Source organism: Bidens hawaiensis, unplaced genomic scaffold (assembly GCF_021521415.1).
Source record: "Bidens hawaiensis isolate Kalapana, Puna unplaced genomic scaffold, B.hawaiensis_p1.1 tig00008375_1, whole genome shotgun sequence".
In the NCBI taxonomy this organism is placed as follows: Eukaryota; Viridiplantae; Streptophyta; class Magnoliopsida; order Asterales; family Asteraceae; genus Bidens; species Bidens hawaiensis.
Genome location: NW_027491593.1, coordinates 843,979 through 863,729, shown reverse-complemented (window position 1 = coordinate 863,729; position 19,751 = coordinate 843,979). Strand labels below are relative to the sequence as shown.

Below are 19,751 nucleotides of genomic sequence, written 5' to 3'. Positions count from 1 at the left end.
TATAGGGTTGAGGTAAGGTTGTCTACATCTTACCCTCCTCAGACCCCACCATAACTTTGCTATTGATGGGATATACTGAGTACGATGCTAATGATGATGAAGCATGACTCTGTTTTGATAGACTTTGGATTGTTGTTAAAACGTGGTGTATTCTCACTCAATGACTAGTTATTTCATGTGTTTCCTTCTATTTATTCAAGCTATTTATATATTAATTTATTCACTAAACTAATTTAGATAAATACTTATTTGCCTTACTTCTTATGTTGTGCTGGTAAGGTGTTGTTACTTATAAAATATAAGGGTTCAAGTCTCACAAGAAGCAAAAAAGATGAAGAATAAAAATTAGATATTAAAAAAAAGATAATTACTTATTTACTGTAATTTAATTTTAGTAAATTGTGAATAGATAAATAAACGTCATTGAGCTATAGCTCAACTGGTATTGGAAGGAAATGAAGATTTAAGTTGTAGGCTGCAAGGTCTCAAGTTTAAATATGATGACAACTGAGTTTTACCATAGTTTTCTGACGGTTGTTTTTTCTCGGAACAGAAAATGATGGGCTTGAGTCACATATTAATGTTTGCAATCACAGACGTATGAGATCGCCTTTAACTACTGGGATATCCCAAATAACCGGAACTTATTAATCGTCCACTATAAAAACAGACAATGAGACAAATAAGCAAGCAATCTAAAGTCTAAAGTTGGGCATCATCCCAACAAATATGGGAGTGGCATGAGAATTTAGGTAACACTAGTAGGGGAATATGGTGGTGGGGGCAGGAGTGAATACCGAGGGGTCAACAAATATTCCAACTTGGCATTATCTGTCAGACCAAATAAACAAACAATCATTCATTCCACTCAATCTTCCTTGGATCCTATCATGTTATATAATTTTATATTCATAGGTTAATTACATAAACAAACTATGTGATTTTGGTAGTTGCATGTTTAAGATATATAATTATTTGAACACTTTAACTTATATCAAAAAGATTCTTTAAAACTTTTAAAAATATATTATACCCATTGAGAAACACATTATTTTTGTAAGTTACTAAAAAATAATGAAAAATATAAAATAAAACCACCCCACCCCCCTTGTTATTTCTTCATTATATTATGATTTATGAAGGTTAACCTGACCACCTCAATTTGACATTACTAACTTAGATTTTCGTTGCGAATAACCACTCTAACTATAAGACAAATAAGATTGATGGAATTTTATCCCAATTTTAATTAATGTTGAACATTGTTTTTAAACGACATAAATAAAAGTTGGGAGTATCAGTGATTGATCACATTTATTGTATGAAAATTTATCGGTTTATTCGATATAATTTTGAATTATTAAAGTTAAAGTTTCTTTGTGACTTATACAATAGTTAAAAATACACTTTTTATCTATATTACTCTTTCTTCGCAATGAACTCAATCATACATCATTTTAAATTTGAAAGGAAAAAAATCAATTAAGAACAACTAAATTTCATATATATATATATATATATATATATATATATATATATATATTCCGTTTAGGTCACCTGATATGTGACAAATTAACATCTTAAAAGAAATTCAGAACATACGTTGAAGAAGCTTGGTTATTTTTTTTAACGACTAACAAACATAGAATGTCTAGGTACTCCGTACGGGATGACCCAATGGCTAAAGGCCACCGCCAGCTAGCTCAACCCAGCCGTACGGAGCCCTTAAGCGCCTCCAAGTTATCTCTAGTTCCGGGGAAACTCACCCACCCAAAGGCCCACTGGTGGTAAAACCCGGATGCCCTCATGATCGAACTGGAGATCACAAAGATCCTAGTCTTCTTCATTGACTCACACATGTTCTCCAAAATGTTGTAAGTGAGAATTAAACTTGAGTCTCCGTTAAGAAACCCAAACTCCCTATCACTACACCACGTTAGGAAGGACAAAGAAATAATCTCTTTCACTATCTTTTATTTGATCACAACATGCTCTTCTGTTATTAAAGATTTAAGTACAAAGAATAAATATTGAAGAAAACCCTAGATAATTTGGTTTGCATTTGGTTATGGAGGTGGGGGCAGTTCGCATGATCTATAGTCTATACATATGGGGATTGAGTCAGGTTTGTTGACTGGTCAAACTATATTATTAGTCAAAGAGAACAATGTCACACAAAAGTGAAAAGAGGTGAAGAATAAATTTATATATACACAGTTACACAAATATATAATATGCTTGTATATATAATATAGAGACTGTAAAAGGCCCTGGAAACTGTAAATAGGATTGAATTAAGAGAACATCTTCTTCACATAGAAACTTCTTCAGCTTTGTCTCACTTTCAAATATGGAATTCTCACTTTATTTTCTGACAATTATGTCCCTAGATCTTCTCATGCTTCATTCCTTCTCAAACAAGAGTTTTATATAAGTTATTATTATTTTTTCATTAGAACTGCATGCCGGTTGATACAAGGTTTAAATCTCAGTTTCTATACTGACGGTGTGGGCTCATTTGCAATTTGAGTGTTAGAGCATTCTCATCCCGTCCATCAAAATATGTGAGGGATGTTTTATAATTTAAAGAGTGATTCAAGATAGAGATGGTGGGGGGTGGGGGGGGGATGAGAATGCTCTTAAAATGGTAGTGTAGGCGGGTTGGCAGGTCAAATTCTGTCAAACATATAAGCTACGGTCTACGAGTGGCCAATGCAAGAATTTTCGTTAGAAGGCGAACTGGCCAGGTCAAATTAGAAGAAAAAAAATATGAAGATAAAATAACATTAGGTTATTTAATATAATTAAAAACACAGTTCATATAATATAAGAGAACAAATGTCGTCTACATGTTTTCATTTTTTTTAAGCATCAACATCTTCACTTTAACATTTGCAAGTCCGTCTTTTTCTATGACCAATATGGTTGTGTAAACACGACTTCATACACGCTTCATCCCCCGAAAAGCATCTATCATTGGTTATGGTTGTAACATGCAAAACCAGTTCTAGATTTATATTAATGAGACAAAATGATAATGATAAGATAGACGTTTCCACCATCACTTTAGCATTCAAGGTCAATGGGTCATGTTTCCGTTTGATTTGAGAGGGGTGCCGGGTTTCTTTTGTTTGTGGTGGTTGCTTTCCTTTCCACTCATATAATTGGCTTGCTTAGTTTTGTAATCTAGCGAATTTGTACTTTCTGAGCTTACTACTGATCCTTTAGCAACTGATTTGTTTTGTTTTAAGATGGTTTCTACGGTTTATGGACGCTTTAGTTTAATGTTGGAGAGATGATAAACCACAAGTCCACGCTTGATAAATTTGGAAGTTCCATATAAATGTTTAAACTTCAAATCAATAAGCTTATATCAGTTTAATAATTTAAAATTTATCCTAGTTAACATTTTAAATGAATTAATGCATTCAAATATATACTTCGATACTTATGTCTGGACTCAGTCTGGACTAGCAGTCTTTGGACCAGTATCAGTCATGACCCAATAACATAAAGGGCCTAATTCTGCCAAAGTGCCAATAACCAGTCAAAGCACCATAACAGCTTATGCTAGATTGCTAGAGGTGCACAAATAAATACCCGGTTCCGGGTATAGAACCGGGTTCGGGTATGACCGGGTATTGAAAAATCGGATATTAGTAATTCCCAGGTCAGGTTCGGGTCCCGGTATTGTCTCTAAAAACCATACCTAATGCATCGGGTTCGGGTCGGGTATAGAACCGGGTATTCTAAAACTGGGTATTGAAAAAGCACTATTTTTTGGTTTTTTCGGCCTTTTTTCCGTGTATTTTTCGGGTATAGATTGGATTTTTTTTAAATGTTGCACTTTTTAGGGGTATGTTTCGGGTATTTTTAAGTATTTTTCGAGTATAGATCGGGTATTTGAAATACCCGGTTCCGGGTATTGAACCGGTTCGGGTTTTCGGGTATTACCGGGAACAAATCGGGTCCGGTTCGGGTTTTAGTACCGAAATGCATACCATATCCGTACCCTACGGGTAGGGTCGGGTACGGAAATTAAAATCCTAGGCATTAAAAAACCGTCTATAGGTTATTATTTCGGGTGCGGTTCCGGGTTCGGGTTTTTTTTTTCACCTCTAGCTTATGCACTTTAGCCCCATTTAGGACTGCCTAAGTGCCTATACGATAGTAACTTAGTGTATAACAAACACGAAAATATAAACGAACAAAGTTTTATTGTTTGTCTTGGTTAGGGAAATGAAGTTTATATTTATGTTTGTTCATCTTCATTTGCTAATACACTAAACACACATTATATAATATATGGATAGACTTTAACTTATAGACAAGCATTAAGAGAAGGACGTTCAACACAACCAAATTTAAGTAGAGTTTCGAAAACAGTTATGATACCTAATACGTCTCACTATATCTGCACAAAGAAACCGTAATTTGCAAACATCAATGAACGTTCACAAATGTAGAAAAACAATCGAGACACGTCACAAAAGACACTTTATATATATTTTTTTATCAAATAAACAAACTTCTCGTCAAATAATTTACTTAGCGTTCGGTTCATTTACAGTCCCTCAAAATCTTTGAAATGCTCGTTCCATTCATATAAACTAATTACCAAACTATGAGAACGAAACATTTGATTAATTTGCAATCCCATTCCAAGAAACCAAACACAACAATTCCAAAATACATAATACAAGTAAATAGCAACATAAAACGACATCACTTTGTACCTCTTAAACTTACTATCAATCCCAAAATCTCAGCACGGAGAGCCGAAACCTTTTCATGAGTAACACGTTCCTCAACTCGTGCAAACCACAAATCCTCATTTTTCGGCACATCACTATCAAACCACTCACATATTTCCTTTGCAATGGCTAACACATACAAACCGCAATCATAACCAGTCTCTTGTTGTGGGCTGGACTCACATTCCACATAACGTGTATCAGAAACGCCTATATACAAACCAAGCGATCTACAAAGGCGTTTTGCATAGTTCTTGTTCATACCACCGTTACTATCATGATGCACAAACACATTATTGGTTCTCTCAAATGCAAGTAAGCTCCAGTGGCTGCCGCCTTCTGCCACCGCCACGTCATCATTGTTGTTAACGGGGAAGATTATAAGGTTTTTTGAGGGTAGGTTTAGGGGTTGGATGAAATCTTTGAGGCTGTCGATGTCGGGACAGTTCATTATCCAGAAAGCAATTGAAGGTGGGACGAGTAGGACGTGTTCTGAAGGATGTGATGAGGAAAGATAACTGAAATAAAACTCGATTATACGGTCGTTAAGAAAATATGGACCGTTTAGAATCGTTAAATCAGATCGTCTGAGCACGACATCATTGTAACTCAAGATTTTATCATCAGCTGAAGATCTTGGCATGTCGCAGACGTTAATAGTATAATATGGCACCTGATTAATAAAAAATATAAGTATACATCGCGCCGACATGATAACAATAAGAACAATAATAAAGTTGAGATTTGTAACATCCGGCCTCTCGTGCCACTAATATTGTCCGATTTGCTCACGAAGAGCTCTCGGATTTTTTTGATTTCTCAGGTAGTGACTTCCCAAGAGGTCACCCATCCCGATACTACCCCACCCGAGCCGCTTAATTGTGGAGCTCTCCAGTCCACGGCTATGAAGTAGCTTTATTTAATATTAGATAAGTTGTTATTCTTAATTCACATAATTTAAGTAAGCCCACAAGGTGTTTGATGAAATGCCTCAAGGGTGTTTGAAAGTAACAATAACTTAAGAAAAACTTCTGATTCATTTACTAACTTGGAGTATTACAGATTCAAGGCTAGTGCATAACTTTATGTGTTGCATATTCACTGTAATCTGACGATAATAAAACAAATCAAAATCAAAATCACAAACTCTCAAACACAGATTCTTAGCAACTAAAAGTAACAACAGCATGAATCTGACAAATTGACGGAAAATTAGGGATTACAAAATTAAAAGGAGAAGTTAAGAAGTTAGGGGTACCAGAGATCTGTGGAGACTGAGAACGCAGAGTGCGATTGAGAGACTGGTCCGTGGTGGTTGAGTGCAGGTTCCGATTGAGGGTGAATATATCTTTATCTGTACTATATATAATTCGCCGTGCAAATTAAGTAATTTACAACACTTACGCTATGTTCCCGAGTCTCATTAAACAAAAGAAAGCAAAGGAAATGAAGAGAAAGAAGTGGGATGTTGTGTTCTCGAGTTTCATTAAAGGAAGAAAAGGAAAAGAAACAAGGAAATGTGTGCTTCCGAGTTTTATTAAAGAAAAGAAAAAAAAAGAAAGGAAAGGAAAAACAAGGTAAATGAAGTGTACATTGGATGAGTTTGTTTTCTTTCCAAATTGAAAAGAATTGGATGGAAAGGAAACGAAAAGAGGAAAGAAAGGAAAGGAAATGATTCGGAAATGATTCTTTTCCTTTCTCTCCATAATTCATCTCGGGAACACAGCGTAAAAGCATGAAGTAAATGTGTAATTAATGGTAAACTTGTCTTTTAAACACAATTCACTCAACTTACAAGTTTGCCTTCTCATCTTTAACCATATCATGTTTTCAGTTTCAACTTAAACCAACTTCTCACCCACGATTTTTAAACGACAATAAGTTTTTCATACGTTAATATTTTTGTAAAAATAATGCACCATAAAAACGAGTATTTTATTCTCTTTAATTTGTATATAATATTATTATAATTTTTTCAATTGAAAAAAATTAATATGTTACGTAGGGGTGGTCAATGCCGGTTTTGATTGTTTTTAAACGAAAACTAAACAATTAAAAATTGAAACCAAACTGTTATTAACGGTATGGTTCTGGTTTGGTTTAAGAGTTTAAGCTTTGATAATAAAATTTGCTTAAAATGATTATTAATATAACCGTATCATCAATTCAAACTAAGTCAAAATATGATACTTGAAAGGATAAAGGAAGTAAAAAAAACAACAACTGAGAGTAATCAACCCAGCCGTGAAACCAAGCCGATGATCAGTTTAAACGGTTTCAAGGTTTTAAACCGAACCATGAACACTCATAATTGTTACGTAATTAATAGAGTCCGCGTTTAAAGACCCGCTGCATCGCGCGGGCACTCGTCTAGTATATCTATAATATATATAAATGAAAACATAAAAATCCTATGTGTCGCAATGTGGTCGCTCCCCCTTTTTTTGAAGTCACCAAATTTGCTTGATTTTTAAACAGAGACTTCTCATGCATTTGACCCGAATTCATGGGTATGGGTCTTACTAAACCCAAATATTCCTTAAACGGGTTATAACATCTCCATAAATAAAAAATTATTCTCACCAAATTATTGATGTAAAAAACCTATAAAATAGGATATAGTAAAAATTAATATCTTATTTATTTTAAAAAAGATATATATATATATATATATATATATTATTTAAATTAAAAAACCAATTTGGTAGTAAAAAAATAAACGGGTCTTGGGTCTCATCAAACCATAAGTATATTATTAACATTCATAAATATTATTTATAATTAAAAAACCAACTTTATAGTAAAAGAAATAAACGGGTCTTGGATCTCATCAAAACCATATAGTTTTTAAACCGAGTTATAACATCTCATTTATTTGTCAAACAATTTATTATCAAACCATAACTATATTATTAACTTTCATACAATAAAAAAATTTAAATACAAAAAATAAATAAATATTAGAACAAATAATATAAAACAACCCCTGTAATACGGGGGTTAAAAACTAGTATATATATATATATATATATATATATCCCAACTCTGAGAATTTGTTTTTAAATTTAATTTTGAAATTGGTTGGGTTGCGTAAAAAACTAAAAAAACTTTTGATTATGAGTCGTACCTCTTTGCCACTAGACCTAGTTTGTTGTTATATAATTATATAATACAATTACAAAGTTTGGTGCCGTAAAGTCCTGATTGGGCAACTTTACAGCACTTTATTGGTTCTTTTTACCGTTTTAGTTTGCTTTAGTTTCGGTTCGTTTAAAAACGTAACGAAAAATGGTTGAACACTTATTGGTCCTTTTTGGTTTATTTTAGTTTTGGTCTATAACAAACGTAATGAAAACCGACCGAATGTCAATTTTGTTTTGTTTTAGTTTCAGTACCGTAACAAACGTAGCTAAAACCAACCGAATGCCGATTTTGTTGTTAGTTTTTGTTTTAGTTCGATACCGTAACGAACATGACAGAAACCAACCGAATTTGCGTAGACTCGCCGTCTCGACACCCGAGATTGACAACACTAGGGTTTTACAAACGACCGAGTTTTACAGGCATGCGCCACTTGGTCCACCTCAAATTTTATAATTTTTTGTTTTTATTTTTGCATTAGTTCCGGTACAATAATACATGTGGCTGAAATCGGCCGATTTCGTGTCGACTTACCGCCTCAACTCTTACGACTGATAACATTTGGTTTTATTATTGCCCGAGTTTTACCGACCTGCCCAGCGCAACGCGCCGAGTAAAACTCTAATTGAGTTTAAACATTAAATATACATATTCTTTTTTTTGTAAAAATACATATAACTTTTAAAAATATATATATTTGGGCCTAGCGGGGTAGTCGGGCCTATGGTTGTTGACCGCTCTGCCCCATGCCATGGCCGACCCTTTATATATCTATTTTTCTTGGAATTTGTCACGTGTGAATAATTTCTAAATATTTCATATTTTTATACTTTTTATAGTTTAAGCGTAAGAAAACTTTTTCGTATGGATATCGTGCAAATAACATTAATAGTCGTTTGCATAATGGCAAGGCTGGTAGGCGTGAGCATTGGGTCTTACTTAATAGAAACGGATGAGTCTGATATGTACATGTTTAATGATAAAACAAAGTCCTAGAGGGGTTTTATAGGTCTAATAGCTTATTCGAGCATTGGGACCAGGCCGGTCCTTGATGAAAGATGGGCTTAACAAATTGTATTTAAACAATCAACTTTTTGTGATATTTGTTCGGTATTTATAGTGTTGTTTAATAATTATGAGAAAAACTTGTGCAAAAGAAAGTGTTTATACACATTCAGGACATAATTCAATAAAGCCCAAAATTGGACATCAAAGCATAGTTTAATACCAATAAAACTTGTAATACCAAATTGGATATCAGTGATGAAGATTGAAAGATAATTGATGAATTAATACATGAAGATTGGAAGATGACAGATTAAGGGTTGCGATTGTTGAAACAACGGATAATAATAACCTTATTAATAAAGGTTATACCCGAAGTCGTAGGAATGTCTTTGAAGGAGCCGAGACCCAACCTTCTTTAACCATAAACGAGTTCGGGTTTGATGGGTCTCGTGGGTTCCGCGGGTCTTGCTCGGGTTATGCTGACATTTACTAAAAGCCCATAACAAGTGTAAGTTTCAAAATAATTTGCAACTTTCACATTCAACCAAATAAACCATCAGCCGTCCCCATATTAAATAGAAACTTTTAAGTTGTTATTTACGGAATTAATTATAACTTATATCACATTTTCTTTATATGTAAAGTTGCTTTAAGAAACGAAAATAGATTAGAACATCTACAGTAGATGTTTTTAAAAAAGATTTTTAAACTCATGGTATTTTTAGAACGTTCATGAGCTCTTCTAGTTTTTGGGTGTTCTCTAACAACCCGTCATGCATAAGAATGATCTCGGACTTATTATTTACAAGAGAAACAGTACGGACGCTTATTTTTGTTTAAGCGACGAAAAAAGACAACCAAAACATGTAGTTACGCCAAGTCGTTAACCACTTGTCTTTAGGCTTCCAATTTCCAAGATATATTATACTCCGCTTATAAAGAAAACGAGTTATTTAATAATTTTCCAAAAAAGCATCCAAAAACGTGTTAATGGAAAATGAGTAAGATTATCATTGTGGCAAAGTAAACGGTTTCTTTATAGGCGCATAAAGCAATCCAAAGCCAAATATTACAACTCAATAGACGGTTAACACACTGAAAACACCACACACTAGGCATATTATAGATCCGGAAAGTACTGCACGCAATATGAATTCACAGATCTAGCATTCTTCAATCGGTATTCGTTGAGGTTTAGTAACAGGAGTCAATTAGGTTAGGATATAGTTATTATTATTATTATTATTATGGAATGGTTCAGGAATTTGCCGGAGATGGATCTGATGCGGTCCGAGAAGATGACGTCCGTACAGTTGATCATTCCGGTTGAGTCGGCTCACCGTGCGGTTTCGTATCTTGGTGAACTCGGTTTACTTCAGTTCCGTGACGTATGATTCTGCTTCCAATTCAAATTTATTTGTATAATTATATGTTTATGTGAATGTGTATGTATGGATAGCTGCATTGATCTGAATGGTTACTGAATTGCTGATATTGAAATTTAGGTTATGCTATGAATTTATTGTATATTATTGTAATTTTGAACTAATTGATAGTTTGATACTATCTATAGTGTTTGGGAAGCTCAAAATTGTTACTGATTAATGCTAATTTGGTGTAAGCTTCAGAATGAATGTAACTCTAGCATTATTGTTGTGTAGAATTAAGGTAAATGTTAAAACAGTATCGCAGGTGGTAGAATTATAAGGTGCTAGAAGGTTTAATGATTTCCGTCTCTTTGTGTAGTTCAAGCTTATAGTTACAGAATGTTGGAGATAAAAAGTATGATGCAGGTGATTTCACATAGTTGTTAGAGTGGATCAAATGTTTTCTGACTTGTTCTGTGCATTCTAACCTTTTAAGTTGATACTGAAATGTCCGTTTAGAGGCTTAAAATGTGTGACGTAAGGTTTAATTTGTTGAACAGATTTTGTAGGGTGGACTGGTAATATCTGAGAGTAGGTTGAGAGGGTTTAGTTAACAGCTACTGTTTATGAAGTGGATTTTGTGTGAGGTTCTGTTTAATTGAACTCGTGTGCAGTCAATGTAAAGCTAGAGTAGGAATCTGATCTATGCACGTTATAGCTTTATAAAGGTTTTACTAGCTTATGCTGTGGAGTTGATGGTTTGCTGATCTATGGACAACATCTCAGACATTATAAAGGATAATCTTGACACGGTTGATGATTCAGTCTTGAGTTAGCTAATGCGCTATTTGGAATTATGATAACCTATCTAAATTATATGTAAAATGACAAAATAAGTTTCAGGAAGGTGGAAATATTATGTCATGTGTGATGATACAGTCACATGATTTATACATTGGTTGAGGGGACTATGACAGTTGAATATGCTCTTTTTATAATAGTGTATTTTACAAGCATTTGAAGCTTTTAGAGTGGCACAATGTTGAGGGTATACGTGTCTTTTTCTCACACATACTTTGTTCTATGTCCTTTGGTTGATAGGGGCTAGGTCTTGCTAAAGAGCTAATTAGTCTTGATAAATTAATGTGAGATAGAATTACATTATTTTGAAGGAAACAAAAATGTTGTGGTAAAAAGAAGCTAATTAGAATTTTTAAATGTTTTGATTATAAGTCCTCACTGATATCAGATCAAATCATAAATTTCATTCCATTGCAGTAGTGTTTGACATTTTGTTAAACGAGATATGTGTATATGTTTCTCTAATTCTGTATATCGGTCTCTTCTCTTTGGAAGTTTGATCTTGTAATTTATGGATATTGTGTTCAATTCTATATTATCAGAGTACAATTTTAAATTTATGTTTTTACCCACTTAGTTTCTCCTTCTATTAATTCATATAATTTTTGTAATTTACTGTTTTTATATGTCTTTGCAGTTAAATGATGATAAAAGTCCATTTCAAAGAACATTTGTTAATCAGGTAATGATTATATCATATCTGTAGCTGGATCACTTGTTAGTTTCTTCATGCAGTGTTATGTTTTTGGTAGTGGTTTGTTTTATACCATTGAATGTTTTGTCTTGAAGCCAAATCTCTTCCGTAGATGATGGTTCTTTGCAATCTGGATCTTGTTTTATGTAATCTTTACATACAATGTTTTAATTTGTTGTTACAACCACACCATGATGCATATAAATTAAATTGTATCTGCAAACAGATGACCTAAATGTCTTGCTTTATATCACAATTGTAAAGGTTGTTTAATTTCTGTTTTTCTTGCATATTGTGCCATGATGTTAGGTAAAAAGATGTGCTGAAATGTCACGAAAGCTTCGTTTTCTCAAAGATCAGATACACAAGGCTTCTGATCTTCCTACACTGAAACCAGATGTCGACTTGGAGGCATTAGAGGTCTGCCCTTTCACCCTTTACAAACTTATCGAGAAAATTTAAGAATGGAAAAAGGAAAACAAGATCACATCCAACATGTTTTTAGTATAGATAACATAATTTGCATCAGAATTAATTTTTGTGTGTGTGTGTGCGTGTGTAATTGCAGGTACAACTTGTTGAGCATGAACATGAACTTACTGAGATGAATGCTAATAGTGAGAAACTACAACAGACGTATAATGAGCTACTAGAGTTCAAGATGGTGCTGCAGAAGGTAGGTTTTGCATAATGCTTGTTTTCATAATAAACGTGCCATCTAACTTGCTATAGTTTACTTTCATGCTTCATGCTTGTTTTTATTACGCACAAAACTCATTTGTTGTGAATATTGAGTAAAGGCATCTCTGCTTGGACTGTTTTCAAGTTTTTTATGGTTTCAGTTGTATCGTATGGTAAATTGCAACAATTACTCTTGGTCAAAATGTTTATTAGCATGATTATTCACACATTATTAACATCTCTAAAATTAGATTCTGAATATTATAATGGTATCTTTAGGCAGGAGGCTTTCTTGTCTCAGGTAAGAGTTATGAAACTGCAGAAGGCACAGAACTAGATGAGAACGTGTACCCTAGTGATTATCCAGATTCAGCCTCCTTACTCGAGCAGGTTAAATCTTGTGCACTTTTGCGTTTTGGGGTTCTATCATGTATTCATGTGGATATTTAAAATCTGTTAATCACACAGGCGACTCAATCAGGACCGTCAAATTCATCTGGTCTTAGATTTATAAGTGGCATTATCACAAAATCTAAGGTCTTATTGTTTGAGAGAATGTTGTTTCGTGCAACAAGGGGGAATTTGCTTTTCAATCAGGCGCCTGCGGATGCCCTCATCATGGATCATATGTCTTCTGAAATGGTTTGTTCACCTCTTTTTCTTGCTCTCTATGGCCATAAGTACGAAAGTACATGTACACAGTTATTATTCTACTGGTTATTTACACTTCATTTTCTCATAAATCTCTATTCTCTGACTAAAGGTGGCAAAATGAGCGGTTTGTACGGGTTGTAAAGAGTCAATGACTCAATACATGTAGGCTTGTAAAAGAATTTGTTCGTTTAACAGTAACAGAACAAACGAGAACACAAACACTTAAAACAAACGAGGAATTCTTGTTCATGTTCGTTTGTCAAGAATGTGAACGTGTTCATGAATGTTTATGTTCGTTTACAGTATAAACGAGTGGTTAACGAATGTAAACGAACAAACATAACTGAGACAAATTAAAAGTAAATGTGAACAATTGGGCCTAAGTAGTTAATTAATTAAAATTTTTATGGGCCTAAACATTTAAATGGATATATTAACAAACACAAATGAACGAACTTAAACAAATGTAAACCAACGGACAAACGTAAATGGATGAACATAAATGAACGAACATAAACAAATGTTTATGAACATAATTGAATGAACGGGACATGCGTTCATCTAAGAAAATGAACTAAAAATTTTGTTCATGTTCTTTCGTTTGTTAAATAAATGAGCTTCCCGTTGAACGGTTAACAAACGGTTCATTGAACGTTCAGTTCGTTTACAGGCCTAAAAACATGTAGTTCTTTCAGCACGGGTGAAAACGGGTTATGGGTCATGTTTGCTTATGTTGACAGTTGACCAAACATTCTCCTTAGTTCACTCTAACTAAATAAAACTTTATGCGCTAAATTTGATTACAAACGTATTGCGTTGCAACAATTAAATACAACTTTAAATGAAAGTGGTGTAGGAGGTTGTATACATGTTAAATACACTTGGGGCAGGATCTGTCTCATTCAACCCGTTTGACCCATTTCTTTTTAGCAAAATTGTTTTGTTTGACCCATCTGAAACTAACCCAAGTCGACCCCTTCATAAGTTAATTAGCTGAATACGCCACATGTAGTTTTATCTTTGTCATAGGATGTTACTAAATTGTCATTGTTCCGCTTATACCATTTCGCAGATTGAGAAAACTATATATGTAGTGTTCTTCTCTGGAGAGCAAGCGAAGACAAAAATATTGAAAATCTGTGAAGCATTTGGTGCAAATTGCTATCCTGTTCCAGAGGACCTAACAAAGCAGACTCAAATAACACAAGAGGTATGTTTTCAAATGTACTGCTTGTACTTCCTTTTTTTATCAAATGCATTTATTAACCTATCCTTTTGCTGATTTGCAGGTTATGTTACGGCTCTCTGAGTTAGAAACCACTTTAGATGTTGGAATTCGTCATAGGAATACTGCTCTTCACTCCATTGGGGTCCACTTAACAACATGGATGAACATGGTAAGGTGTGCTTATCGTTGTTTCTTTGTATGTTAAACTTTGATAGTATATGCATCTGTATATAAGTTGATGACTTTGTAGGTTAAAAGAGAGAAAGCCGTTTTTGATACATTGAATATGTTAAACTTTGATGTTACGAAGAAGTGTCTAGTTGGAGAGGGGTGGTGCCCCATATTTGCTAAACCCCAGGTATTGCGTTTGCATTGCTTTACGCTTGTAAAAATCAAACGGACGCGAAAATGAGATGTTCATGCTCGTTTGTTTAACTTTAACCAAACAAACTATCAGACACAAACAATTAAACGGCCAGAGTTTTTTTTGTTCGTTTGTCAAGAAAATGAACGTGTTCGTATTCGTTTATGTTTGTTTGTGAAAAATATAAACGATTAATCTACGAACGAAAATGAACACAAATAAACGTAAACGGATTAACGGACTGAAGTACTGAACTAACTTACTGAACATAGATGATCGGACATAAGTTATAAGTAAACGTGAGCGGTGAGCATCAATCTACTGCGCCTAAAATTTTAAATAACATTTTACCAACTATAATGGGTGATATTTTAATTTCATAAAACTAGATTACATTATAATGGACCTAAAAAATTAGAGGAATACACAAATGGACTTCAACAAACATAAACTAGGAGCATAAATGAACCAACGAGGCATGCGTTCAAGTTCGTTCATTTAACCAAATGAATAAAAAGTGTTGTTTGTGTTCGTTCATTTATTAAATAAATGAACTTCCCGCCGAACGGTTCACTGAATGTTCGGTTTGTTTATAAGCCTAATTGCTTCTGCTTTTAAGTAACATTTGATTTTTTTTTCCAAACCTATTAACCCTATCTATTACTTTCTATTTACCGGATTATGTTATATAATACATTAGATTCAAGAGGCACTGCAACGTGCAACTTTTGACAGCAGCTCACAAGTCGGCATTATATTCCATACCATGGATCCTGTTGAGTCACCTCCAACATATTTCAGGACCAATACATTCACAAATGCTTACCAAGAAATCGTTGACGCCTATGGGTAAACCTGCTTTAATCCAAATATTGTTTTAGCATCAATTAAGTATTTTATTCAGTTATTCATACTGCAAATAGTTTCTCTAGAATGATGCTCATAAAAGACTCCTGTTATCATGATTAATAAACTATTGCTGCAATATTAGTATAGCAACCCATCTTTGCGTGGAATTAGGCCTGTAAACGAATTGAACGAATACAATGTTCATGTCTGTTTGTTTAACTTTATCCCAACAACGACCGAACATGAACAGTTAAACGGACAAGGTTTTATACTTTTATTGTTCATGTTCGTTCATTAAGAAAGTGAATATTTTTGTGCTTGGTTATGTTCATTCGTTAATAGTATCATCAACAATTAATGTATACAAACTAACTCAATTGAACATTAAAGAAAAAATAAACTAACGAACATAATTGAACGTAAATGAACTAGACATGTGTTCATGTTCCTTTGTTTAATTAAATGAACAAAACAAATTGTTCATGTTCGTTCGTTTGTTAATCAATGAACATAAACAAACTTCCTGCTGAACAGTTCGTGAACATGTCACTGAACGTTTGGTTCATTTACACACACCTACATGGAACTGAAAATTTATATATTTTGGTTTATATTAAGATTGTGTTTTGTGTCTGGGAGTTGCTGATATATAAGTTCTATTCATTGCAGTGTTGCTAAATACCAGGAAGCCAATCCAGCAGTTTATACTGTAATAACTTTTCCATTTCTTTTTGCTGTCATGTTTGGTGATTGGGGACACGGAATATGTTTATTGTTGGGTGCGTTAGTTCTCATAGCTCGTGAACGGAAGCTTAGTTCTCAGGTTTGTATTATTAAATTCCTTTTCATTACTTGAATCTGGTACTTTAAACTTGAAAATATTATTAATATGTTTACACCTTTTGAATCTTAATTTCATTGTTTCTTGCAGAAACTTGGGAGCTTTATGGAGATGTTATTTGGTGGCAGATACAATCTATTGTGGTCTAATATACAACGAGTTCTTTTCGGTTCCTTATCACATCTTCGGTAAATCTGCTTATAAATGCCGCGACACTTCATGCAGGTATATTTTTACATGTTCAGATATTATATAATCATGGCATCTGTCACTGACACTGAACAACCATTTTCTGTTTTATTGACAGTGATGCGTATACAATTGGTTTAATCAAATACCGTGATGCGTATCCGTTTGGTGTAGATCCTAGTTGGCGTGGTAGTCGTTCAGAGCTACCATTCTTGAACTCACTTAAAATGAAGATGTCTATTTTATTTGGTGTTGCACAGATGAACCTTGGAATCATGTTAAGCTACTTTAATTCAATTTTCTTCAACAACTCATTGGATATCAGGTTTATATCATATTATTTAACTTTAAGGATCTATGACATTAGTTAGTTAACTAACTGGTGTAAATGTGTCAGGTATCAGTTTGTGCCACAGATGATATTTTTAAACAGTCTTTTTGGGTATCTCTCACTTCTGATTATCATAAAGTGGTGCACGGGTTCTCAAGCTGATCTTTATCATGTAATGATTTATATGTTTTTGAGTCCGTTTGATGATCTCGGTGAGAATGAGTTGTTTTGGGGACAAAGGCCACTTCAGGTACAACTTATTGTCTCTTTTATCATTGATCCCAGTAGGGCTATGTGTCTGGTTGAAACTGGACTGAACCCGAACCAAGTTTTAATATAATGAAGACTGAAGAGAAGGCCGGTGGTCTTTTCGGGTTGGGTTGGTCTCAGGTCAGGCCAGGACCAAATACGAAACTTTTGTTTCACATTTTGGTGTTTACCCGGATCGGACCCAAACCCAAATTCTCCCCAAAATTTAAGTCTGAAAATCGTACCGAATATGCTTAATCCGGTCTTGGGTCGTCCGGGCTCAGGTATTCTGGTTACTCAGTCCAACCTGAATCTTGCTCAGCTCTACATCACATGGATTTAGACATGGAAGAATACCTAAAAAGGAAACTGGTCAAATGGGGTTAGTCTTTTTGAAATTCAGTCCACAATTTATTTTTAATGCATAAAACCTTCTTAACTGTTCAAATAAAACAAAATAATTTTTATCATTTTTATTTGACACTTATTATTCTTAAAACAAAATTATTTTCTCTGACAAAAAGCGTTTCAGGTCAACCCACTTGGCCCGACCCATATGAATATGGCCTGTTTAATCTAAATGTACTTTCAAGTCCCAATGGTTTCTAAGAATAGATCTTTGCAGATCCTGTTATTGCTTTCGGCTCTTGTTGCGGTTCCATGGATGCTTTTTCCCAAACCTTTTATTTTGAGGAAACTTCATGCTGAGGTATGCACTTTCTCAAACATTTATTTAATCAAGTTTGAGATATTGTCTAATGTTTTTGTCTCTTAGTTTAATGGTTTTGTGCTTGATATTTGTTTAGAGATTTCAAGGTCGTACATATGGGGTTCTTAGGTCATCTGAGATAGATTTAGACTCTGAGCCCGGTTCAGCAAGGCATCATGAAGAAGAATTTAATTTTAGCGAGGTTTTTGTACATCAGATGATACATTCTATCGAGTTTGTACTCGGTTCCGTTTCCAATACTGCTTCATACCTTCGGTTATGGGCTTTGAGGTACAACATTTACAAACCTTACTTTAGAATTATATCGCGTTCAACATCTATTGGTTTTTAGCTAATAGCTTATTGTTATTTACAGCTTAGCTCACTCGGAGCTGTCCACTGTTTTCTACGAGAAAGTTCTTCTCCTTGCATGGGGGTAATTCTTTTTAAAATTATAATACTCACCAGTAAATTCTATATGATTTATTATTCACTTAAAATGAATTTGTAGGTATGAAAACATCTTGATACGGATTGTGGGTCTCGCGGTATTCGCGTTTGCAACCGCGTTTATATTACTCTTGATGGAGACACTAAGTGCTTTCCTTCATGCATTGAGGCTGCATTGGGTAGAATTTCAAAACAAGTTCTATGGAGGCGACGGTTATAAGTTTAAACCTTTCTCCTTTGCAGCATTGGCTGATGACGAAGATTAGTATAATGACAGTTTTACCTTTCACTTTTCACCTTTCCCGGGTCAACATGGTCAAAGCCCGTTCACCCATCACATCATTCAAAGTTTTTGAACACAGAATTTTGGCTAGTTAGGGTTACATGACGTGTGTGCAGCCTGAATTAACATAGTTTTGTAGAGACCCGGTCCGGATTCATATGAAATGGGTGGTACCAAGGTGTTGTAAAGAGGGGATTCCTTGATATTGGATTGCCCCAAGGTATTAGTTCTTGTGTAGATATTCTATTCTGTTCTGGTATTGGTTTCTGATTCTGGTAATGAACAGATTTACAAAATTTAATATACTTTTCAAATAAATTCAGAATTGAGATATTGCTATTTAAAATAGTTTATACATATATTTTTATTTGGTTTTATAGAAAAACAGGTATATTTATACCGGTTAATTTTTGGTCATGGTATATTTAGAGTCCAACTTGAGTCGAATTAGAATCTCATTACAGAACTTGATTTTATAAGTTAAATGTAATATTACTTATTCAATACACATGAATTAATTACTTAAGTAAAACGTGTCGATGTATATGTTGACGAAGCATTGACTTATCTTTCACCGTTGAGCATAACCTTGTCCTATGATTTGGAAGTTAAAGCATGTTTCTTAGCAAGTTCTCTCATGTCTAGGATGAAACCAATTCTACAGATTTTTTGGAGGTGGGTTCAAATGAGCCAACTTTTAACTCAGCCCATGGAATCAAATGAGAAACATCAACTAATTATTGTATGCCATATCATTATATGCTTTTGAATGCATAACACATGATAGATCATTATGTTCATACAAAAACAGAAAAAGACAATGGATTTAACGACACACATGTGTATGGTGATACTCCACATATTTACACGCAATACCGATGATGATATTAAGAAATAGAGATACCCGGAAAAAATATATATACTTTCTATTTCCTTACGACCAAATCAATCCATGCATGTACATCCTGCCAATTATATTAGTTATGCCATCAATGAATCCAATACCGGGTGCAACAATTTAACTATGTTAATTATTATTAGGTTGAAGTGTTGATTCTCATAGCTCAATTAACTACTAAAGAATAACAAATAAATGTA

The 19,751-nt window shown here is 34.0% G+C and overlaps 1 protein-coding gene and 1 pseudogene across 2 annotated transcripts; one reads left to right on the top strand and one right to left on the bottom strand.

Annotated features, from left to right (window-relative positions):
* Nucleotides 1-4,623: 4,623 nt before the first annotated feature.
* Nucleotides 4,624-5,406, bottom strand: LOC143637670 (NEDD8-specific protease 1-like). Its single transcript, XM_077105001.1, has one exon. It carries the CDS (start codon nt 5,395-5,397, stop codon nt 4,726-4,728), a length of 672 nt encoding a protein of 223 aa, XP_076961116.1. The 5' UTR covers nt 5,398-5,406; the 3' UTR covers nt 4,624-4,725.
* Nucleotides 5,407-10,007: 4,601 nt separating this feature from the next.
* On the top strand, nt 10,008-18,983 carry LOC143637683 (V-type proton ATPase subunit a1-like; annotated as a pseudogene). Its single transcript, XR_013154477.1, has 18 exons — nt 10,008-10,291; nt 11,769-11,813; nt 12,135-12,245; nt 12,394-12,501; nt 12,786-12,896; nt 12,975-13,148; nt 14,233-14,370; nt 14,450-14,557; nt 14,639-14,746; nt 15,453-15,601; nt 16,271-16,424; nt 16,533-16,667; nt 16,750-16,956; nt 17,029-17,212; nt 17,837-17,920; nt 18,018-18,211; nt 18,297-18,356; nt 18,432-18,983. The product of XR_013154477.1 is annotated as a V-type proton ATPase subunit a1-like (transcript).
* Nucleotides 18,984-19,751: the final 768 nt, after the last annotated feature.

Excerpts from the sequence above, each read along its gene's own strand:
- LOC143637670 (XM_077105001.1), bottom strand. The coding sequence starts at position 5,397 with ATGCCAAGATCTTCAGCTGATGATAAAATCTTGAGTTACAATGATGTC.